General features: G+C 40.1%; 1 protein-coding gene across 6 annotated transcripts in view; it reads left to right on the plus strand.

The window, feature by feature from the left end:
• LOC101148472 (sulfotransferase 1C1) overlaps positions 1–7,649 on the plus strand; it is an 86,125-nt gene extending 78,476 nt beyond the window's left edge. For all 6 annotated transcript variants that reach the window (XM_055378360.2, XM_055378363.2, XM_031008199.3 and 3 more), the window contains 5 exons: positions 713–810; positions 4,477–4,603; positions 5,558–5,652; positions 6,823–7,003; positions 7,237–7,649. In XM_055378360.2, coding sequence (XP_055234335.2) covers positions 713–810; positions 4,477–4,603; positions 5,558–5,652; positions 6,823–7,003; positions 7,237–7,349 — 614 coding nt within the window. In that variant the 3' untranslated portion in view covers positions 7,350–7,649. The remainder of the gene's footprint in view (positions 1–712; positions 811–4,476; positions 4,604–5,557; positions 5,653–6,822; positions 7,004–7,236) is intronic.
• Positions 7,650–9,401: the final 1,752 nt, after the last annotated feature.

The raw sequence follows: 9,401 nt of genomic DNA on the forward strand, positions 1-9,401 counted from the left end.
AAGCTATCTTCTCCATTACTGACACTTATGCTTTACTTGCAAACCTCTCCCCTGAAGTTGGTGCTGCACATGGATACGTCTGGCCTATATTCAGCATTTTAACAGTTAGCATTGGACTTTCTGTTTCCAGGAATACTTCGTCTGTGCTTTATCTAAATCTTTCTTACCTCTCTACTGTTTTTCACAAAACTTCTCTTCCTTGACTCTCCACACTCATAGACTCACTGATTTCTAATCCTGGCTTTCACATTTACTAACTTGGAAAAATGACTTGATCACTATAAGGCAGTTTTTCAACTAAAAATATTTCCGAGCACAATGCTTGCACATGTCTGATGGCTGTTATGGTTCTCGGCCTTGAAAGTAAAAGTTGAAAGAAAATCTTGCATGCTTTAGAGCCACTGGGGCTATTATAGAGCTGTTCTCACCAACCTCAAACATCTTTATCTGCCCACACAAGCACACACCAATGCCCAACAACTAAGGGAAGTAATGTGCCTCCATAGTTTTCAATATTTCATCAGTGCTTTCCTCTACCAGAATGAGCAGTAAAGTTGTCATCAGAAAGGGAACATAGGCATAAAAATTATTATTTTAGACAGAGAGCTGACTGTTGGGTCAATCTGATTTCAAATGATTGGCACAGTACTAATATCGAATCTATGCAGCTGATGAGAAATGTTTGGCTGAATTGTGTGGCCTTATTTCCCAGGTCTGGATCTGGCTAACAAAATGCCTTCTCCTAGAACTCTGAAGACTCATCTGCCTATTCAGATGCTACCACCTTCCTTCTGGAAAGAAAATTCAAAGGTAAGAAGAGCCAAGTCTTCAAACAGAGTTTGATTGGCATGGCCAAATAATGTCTCTAAGTAGAAACAAAGACACTAAAAGAAAGATAGCCAGTGGAGCCAAAGGGCAGATGGTGGCATTACTCCACATTCCCACACACTCCATTCTGGATTCATCTTCCTTTAAAATATTATTTTTGGGTACATATTGGGAAATTTTCAGACAAAATTATTCTGAGTGTCTGCCATCTAAGCCACATTCAAAGAAGGTGATCAATGAAACAAAGCAGGTATTTCCTGAGGAAGAGTGATCTCTTAGATTGTGTCCTCTAAGGAGCTGGCAGAGTCAGACCTGAAAGAGAATTATTTGGAGGAAAACCTGTGAAAAGAGGAGTAAGACAAATAAGGATGGAGAGCAATAAGACCATGATGCAAGTCTGACCTCTATGAAGGAGAGGCAAGGAAGGAGAGTTGAAAACTCACACTACAATGCAGCCATGAGCAAGATTCATCCAAGCTGTTGGGGAGTCCTCTAGCCAAAGTCAACCATCAGAGAGTACCGTATCTCATAGACTGGGCCTGCCTTAGCATGACTGCTGTGCTTACTCACCAGCCAAGAGCAGCCGTTTGGAAATGTGGTCTTATAAAGAGCATGGTAGTGGGTTCAGAGTACAGCAGCTGAGGCCATCCATCACTTACTTTCCACATTCAGAGATCTGAACAGCCCGTGTTCATGGCCACCATCTGGCTGCCCTGATGAGATTATGTACACCTTGGTATCCAAAATCTGCTTCTCTTCTTTTCAGGATGAGAAATACGATTTTGTCTTATTTTGGTTTGGCCCACCCTTAATACCAACTGAGAGATCGACAGACTCTCAGAAAGCATATCTTGTGAAGCAAGATCCTAGGAACTATTAGACCTTTATTTCCTTCATTTTCAAAAAATATATTTTTATTTTGACACTTTCTAATTCAGATCCTATAAATGCAGTGTACATTGAATGTAGCAGGGTTTCCTTTTGATTTCTGCTTTATAAGTTAGTCTTAAATTAATGAAATGTGTAATATAAACAAAATATCAACCTATTCATTTGCAATGAAAAGTATAGCCATTCAGCAGAACCAAATGCTTGTATCAGCTAGACCAACATATCATCTGCTTGTGGGCAAGCTTCTTTGTAAACAGTTATCTGAAGATTGCTGAGAGAGTCTGTTGATGTTAAAAAGTGTTTTTCAGCTATGACAGCTGGAGAGTCTTTCAACCTTCTAGACTGAATTCACCAAGGAAACCATAACAGTCAAGTCTAACCAAGACTATCTGTCCTTGGTGCAGTGCTCAGATACACGACGCGAGTGATTGCTCTTTTTTCTGAGCTTCCATGACTCACTAGCTCTTTATTTTGTCCATCTTCTATCTCCAAATAAGGTACAATATGATTGAATAGTTTTCCAAGTATCTGCTTGCTTTGCTTCCCTGATTTGCTGATTTGCTTCCCTGAGATCATACCCAGATCACCTGGATTTGTGAAAACTTCTTGGTTTATTCCCACAGATAAATACCTTCACTAATTGTATGTTAATTTTATTCCTCAAGAACCAATATTACTTCCAAATCTTGTAGACTCATTGTCAGAAGACACACTAACACTTGGTTAGTCATCATACTAACATCTTTTTGTAAAATCACGTCTTCTAAATAATGTAAACATCTCAGTGGCAGCACTTCCATTTATCCACTTAGACTTGGTGTGAATTATTTGAGTAGGAAAAGACTGTAGGGAGCTTAGTCCAAGTTTTTCATTTTATGATGGCATGGTAGGCTGAATAATAGTCACTCCAAGATACCTACATCTAATCACCAGTACCTGGGAATATTACCATGTATTGCAAAATGGACTACACAGATGTGGCTAAGTTAAGGATCTTGAGATGGAGAGATTATCTTGGATTGTCTTGGTCTTAAATATCAGCACAAGGGTATTTAAAAGATGGAAACAAGCATATCAAAGGAGGAAATAGGAGCCGTGACAACTGAAGCAAGAATTTGGAGTGATTCAAGGAAGGGGTCAAGAGCCAAGGAGTACAGGTGGCCTCTAGATTCTAAAAACAAGAAAATGAATTCTCCCCAGAGCCATTAAAGGAACCAGCCTTGCTGACACCTTGACTTTAGGCCAGTGAAATCAGGCCTTTAGAACAGTGAGAGAATAAATCTACATTGTTTTAAGTCATTTGTGGTAATTTGTTACAGGAGCAATTGGAAATTAATACAGATGAATCAAGAAGTTCTCAGAAATTTTATTTGACATTGGACCCCACACCTAATGTACATCTGAATATGTTCCCTGTTTAGCCTAGGACTTCCCATTTCCATTTAGGCCTAGAAGGCAATAAGCAATTTAAGCATTAAGGAATATTACACAAAATATATGTACATAATAATAAGACTTTGCACTTCCATCATACTTTTTGACACCATAAAAGCTTTCATAAATGCTGGATAGGAAGCCAGCAGCAAGAAAGGGGGCAGAAAAACAGAGTCATGCCAGGACTGCGTTCATCTGAGTGAGCAAAGATGGAAAGCAAGAACCTAGGGCAATTCACTTAGAGTAAAATAGGGCTGGATGATTGGTTGTGTTGGACACAGAAGTTCCGTAGTGAGACACAGGACAAAAATTCTTGAGAAACCACTGAGAATGGTTCCTCCCCAGCCCTGCTAAGATTGCATACAGCAGGGTAGGATGGGATGGGAGCCAGAGTAATGAGGGGAGGAGGGGTCACCAGGACAAGAAGCCAAGAAGTCAGCTCCTTCTCACCAGACCATGCCTGCCCTATGAGAAGACCATCACACACAGCTCCAAAGACGGATTTAGCACTGCCTCAAGAGTCCTTCATCCTCATCAGCAAATGAATGTAGGAGTGATAATTTATCGGTAATTTATCATGGAAATTAAACCAAATGTCTAGTTGCTTTAGCTCCTTCCAGCCTAGAACCTAGTTTAGATTCCTTGCTTAGTGAAAGCCAAGGGGAACCTTCACACACTGAAAAATATACCACATGCTATGGTCTGCCTTTGGCCCTTGAAAATTCATATGTGAAATCTTAACCCCGACAGTGATAATATTAGGAGGTGGGACCTTTGAAAGGAGATTAGGCCATGAGTAGGGAACCCTCATGAATGGAATTCATGATTATAACACATGGCTGTCTTGAGGCAGCAGATCATCACCATATACCAAACCTGTCAGCACCTTTATCTTGGATTCTACAGCCTGTAGAACTGTGAGAAATAAGTTTTTGTTGTTTATGAGCTACCCAGCATGTGGTATTTTGTTATAGAACCCTGAATGGATGAAGACAACATGGGTAGCCTCCTTAACCTCCAGAAATATCACAGTTAGGGTGAATGTAGTATGCACCATGCAAACAGGATACTTCTATCAGAGAAAAGGGGTGCTCTTAATGATCACGCTAAGACCGCAGCCATAAACTGGAACTGCACCTAGACAAACTGGAAGAGATAGTCACCTTTGATCATAGAAAATGCATGAACATTCAATTATTCAAATAGGAGAGTCCAAGATTCTACAAAGAGGCTTTCTAGGATTATGGTCCTCTGCATTGAATAATGATATTTCTCTGTCTTGTTTTCTCTCTGCCTCTCATTCCTCTTGCTGGCTGATTCCAGATTATCTATGTGGCTAGAAATGCCAAGGACTGTCTGGTTTCCTACTATCATTTCTCAAGAATGAATAAAATGTTGCCTGACCCTGGTACATGGGAGGAATATGTTGAGACATTCAAAGCTGGAAAAGGTGAGTGGAAGAAAACTGTGAGTTCATATTTCCTTATTCATTCACCTGCTGACAGCAGAAAGGAAGATAATTTTCATTGAATGGCTGTATCCATCAAGGTCTTATGAGGAAGTAGATGGCACACTCAAACTGGGTCATCTGGGAAGACTCTAACAAAGAGACTATTTACAAGGCTATGAGCAGAGTTTAAGGAAACTGACAAGGGCTAGTACAGTATTCTGGGGAGAGTACCAGCAGGGAGCCATATCTCTCCAGAGACAAAAGAGGACCCCTTGACAAGAGCTAAAGCCTTTGGTGGGGGAAGCAGTGAGCCAACAGGAAGGGCATCAGGGAAATAAACACAATGCCCTCCTCTCCTTCTGCCTCTAAATGCCTTCCTATGCCTCTTGCTGACACAGTCTAGCTATAATCCTGAGGGCAAAGGAGATCATTGACACAGTCCATGCAGGTTGCTTTGCAGGGCACCAGGCAGAGCACAAGAGGATGGAAAGTGAGTTGGCAGAGACAACAGAAAATACCCAGCGAGCCTCTCTTCCTTCTATTTATCATCGAAGAGAGTGAAGGTGCCCAAATATCCAGTACTTATAAATTTTTCACAGTAAAAGTCTTCTTTTTAAAATCAGCCTGTTCAGAAACAATATTTATTGCATAATATTGACCAATGCACTATGTGACGATGCAAGGAAAATAGAGGTGTTGAATCCCTGGCCACAAGACAATCTTTCATGGAGTAATAAGTTCAAGGTTAGAAATATAAGCCAAGGGATCCAGAATACTTTTTATCATCACCCTACTTTAAAAAAAAAAATCCCTGCCTTCTGCAAATAAGAATTCTGCCCAAGGTCTTTGTCTTCTGGTTGTATTTATTAAATGTCCCCTTTTATTTGAAATATTCATGTTTGTTTTACAAGTTTCATGCTTGCATTGACATCTCATCTCTCTCCTTCCCCTCAGTGCTGTGGGGTTCCTGGTATGACCACGTAAAGGGATGGTGGGATGCAAAAGACCAGCACCGCATTCTCTACCTCTTCTACGAGGACATGAAGGAGGTGAGGGCAGTGCCATCTCCATCAGATCCTCCCACATCCTAGGATACATCAATCCCTATTTAGAACCCTAGTGCATGGGCTTTCCTGCAGAAGAGCCTTCAGTGCAAGTCCATGACACTGTTTGCAACTCAGTTTTATCCTCAAACGCTCTAACTACTTTTTCGGTATTCTAAATCTGCTTTGCTTTAATTCAGTTTTCAAAATATTCTTCTTCCTCAGGAAATAGCACATGCTTTATAGTTGAATCAATCCGTTGGCTCCTGACACTTGTAAGCCAGATATCTTTATCTGCAAAATGGTATCATATCTATCTCATGAGATCATTGTAAAGATTTACACTATCATATTTGTAAAGTGTACATAGTTGTGTTCAAGAAATTTAGCTTCCTTCTCCCTCTTGCACACCTCAACCCCACATCATAAAGCAAAGTTTAATCCATATAAACACTGGTAGGATTAGTCCCACATATTGGGACAGTGGACTGATTTCTGAATTTCAAACCATCGTGTATGAGTGCCTGCACAAATTCACTCTCAGACCCAGTGCATCAGCATCCTAGAATTACAAAACTAGCATCTGAGATGTCCTCAGAAATTTAATCAAAAGCTATAGCTTTCTCTCTTTCTGTATCTCTTTGATCAAAAAGATCCAAGAAATAATGATTTATACTTCTGGGTCAACTTGAGATTCCTTTTATTCCTCCTCTTAGTGACCTTCTGTTAAGTTCATAGATTCTTTTTGCCATCTGTTGTAGTCCAAATACTAGAGTTAGTTATACTATGCTTCACCACCAACATTGTTCCTCCTTCACACAGCCTTTCCTGTTCTCCCCCAGGAGATATCATTGCTCCTTCCCACCAAATCTCCTGGCACTCTGTCTGTACGTAGGCAGCATGTACTTTCTCAGCCAGCCTTGTGATTGTTTGTGTTTATGTTTAATTCCTTTCCTTCAAGGTAAGCCTCTTCAGGGCAGGGACAACCCTCATCTTTGTGTTGCTACGGTATCTGGGACAGTACAGTGCCTGGCACTAGGAGTCACTTGAGAAATATTTTTAAAATGTGTTCAAATGATCCTTTAACTCATTTCTCTCCAAATACTGTCCAAATGGAACATCATCCCCAAGGGAAGACCCAACATGATTTGTTTGGTGTGACTGTTCCACATACAGGACCCAAAGCGGGAAATTGAGAAGATACTGAAGTTCCTGGAAAAAGACATATCAGAGGAAATTCTGAATAAAATCATCTATCACACCTCCTTTGATGTAATGAAGCAAAACCCAGTGACCAACTATACCACTTTGCCCACCAGCATTATGGACCACTCCATCTCCCCTTTTATGAGGAAAGGTAGATAAGCTTTGTAGTCTAAGATGTCAAATGGAACTCTGTGGTCCCCATGGTCTGCTTAGATTTTCCAGTAATGCTTCATGCTCCACTATTTATTCTTTCCAGCAGCACCACTGTACAACCTTTGAGAGGCAAGTTGCCTGTTTGTCCTCATTCTTGGTGGGGTCCTAAGGGTGCATGCTTACCTCTCCCTGTACTCCTGCAACAATCATTAAGATTTTGCCTTGTTTCAGGGATGCATGGAGACTGGAAGAACTATTTTACTGTGGCCCAAAATGAAGAATTTGACAAGGACTACCAGAAGAAGATGGCAGGAAGCACCCTAACCTTCCGCACAGAGATCTGAGAGCAGTCAGGGAGTCTGTCCTGGACTTTCTTACCAGATTTTTGCCATTTGAGCCTCATGATCAAGGACACTTAAAACAAAGACACCCTTCCTCCAGTCTGGAGCTGTTACACACTACCTGTAGATGATAATACTTCATCAAAATGTAACCAAATCCTGGGTAGAGTTTTTAATTAAGATACATGATCCCTCATTTAGACACCAACCACATAATGTACTCCCCTGTCCTAAGGCAAAATAAAGGCAATTTAGTTCCATCACTAGTTTACAATAGTGAAATAAATAAAGAGATAAATAAGAGTAGAATTTCAATGTAAGAGAAAGTGAGCAAGAGAAGAATGAGGATGAGAAGTGGGCACTAAGGAGAATGTGTGGGGGAACTGGTTTTTATTTTTAAAGGTCAGGAATGAGAGGCAGAGGATAGTCCTACTCTTGAAGATATTAGATTAGGAGGTGCAGGGGGTGGCATGAAGGATGGAATGCTGTGAGCTGGGTCTGGCTCAGGTGGCTTCAAGCTGAAATGGTCCCAAAACCAAAGAGAAAGGCCACAGGAGAGCGATAAGGAACACAAGATGAACAAGAAACTCAGCCTACTTCTGTGGCCAACACAAGGCTGGAAAGCAGAGAAAGATTTTATCTTTCAGATGGACTTCTGAGAGAGAGAGGAAGTCTTCAGTGAGCTCAAGGGAAAAATAAAATAAAATATTTGGTAACTCATGGACGTTAAGAAAAGCTTCAATTTCACATCTCTGTGGAAAATCGTTTTTTATACTTTTTTTAAAAGGGCTCTTAGCAAAACTGTCAGCATTGCCAAGTTCTTCAGCTACACTAATGATTATGTTCTTTTCTTTCTTTTTGTTAAAACCTGTACCAAGAAAATATCTGCCATCATTTTATACAAACTATACAACGATCCATGTATTATTATTCTTTTAATGTCAGGAAGGAACATTTTGTGGGATAGGTGATTAACTTATCATTAAACCATACAACACAAAAAAATATCTACTCCACCCAGTAACAAAGTATACCCCTTGGCATTCTTTCATCTTTCCCTCTCTAGGGTAAGCATGCAAATCATTAACCACATGACAAATATCCCAGTATAGTATTTATGCAGAGTTCCGGCCTGCACTGAGGAAAGATATGGTGAACTGAACCAGCATGATTCAATAGCAAATAAATTTTTAACAGGAATACCCACACCAAATGTCTTGGGTTCATGTTCTAAGAGCTGCCTAAAAATTTAGATAGGAAGCACATAATCACATAATGACTCCCTTTGTGACTGTGATAGAAACTGGATATATGGGCAGTATTGATCAGAATATAGGCAATAGGTCTAGAGTTTACAACTAGGCAAAACTTGCTTTTCTCCCTTTATAAACTAATTTTTTTACTTTAATTGTAAAAATATATCCCATTCTTATATTCTCTATAAATTTCAGCCACAGAAAATACTTCTAGACTCCTCTTTTACAAAGCTCTGCTATGTCCTTTTAAACAATGCTAAAAGTACTCTGAAGAAGAATTAATGGTTTAATTCAATCTTAAAATATCTTTGGTCCAGCTGCATAAAATAAACATGATGAAGATGACCATCCATGTACCCTAGATAATCTTGTATTCTGATCACTTATTACATACTTACAGAGAGAGAGAGAGAGGGACTCCTAAATATACCACAGTCATAGAAGATCAAATTGTAAATGTTCAATTTACTTTGGAACCTTTCACTTAGAAGAAAATAAAAAAGCAGCAATGGGAAGTTAGACTCATAAAATTTTAGGGTGAGAATTACAAGAGTCAGAAAGATCACATCATTCAACAATCTTACTTTTCAGAAGAGAAGACTAAGAACCAGGGAGAGAGGGATGGCCCCCACAAACAGGTCACGCAGACACTGTTAATCAGGATCCCCCGGCCCCTGGCTAGCTCCCCACACACTGCAGGAGTCACGCAGATTGCGAAAGTCTTCTCTGCAGACTTCATCTTGCACTCACTCACTTCCTCTTAGCACTTGGAACAGCTTGGGTGTTCTATGGATTCTCT

The sequence above is a fragment of the Gorilla gorilla genome, chromosome 12 (assembly GCF_029281585.2).
Source record: "Gorilla gorilla gorilla isolate KB3781 chromosome 12, NHGRI_mGorGor1-v2.1_pri, whole genome shotgun sequence".
Classification (NCBI taxonomy): Eukaryota; Metazoa; Chordata; class Mammalia; order Primates; family Hominidae; genus Gorilla; species Gorilla gorilla.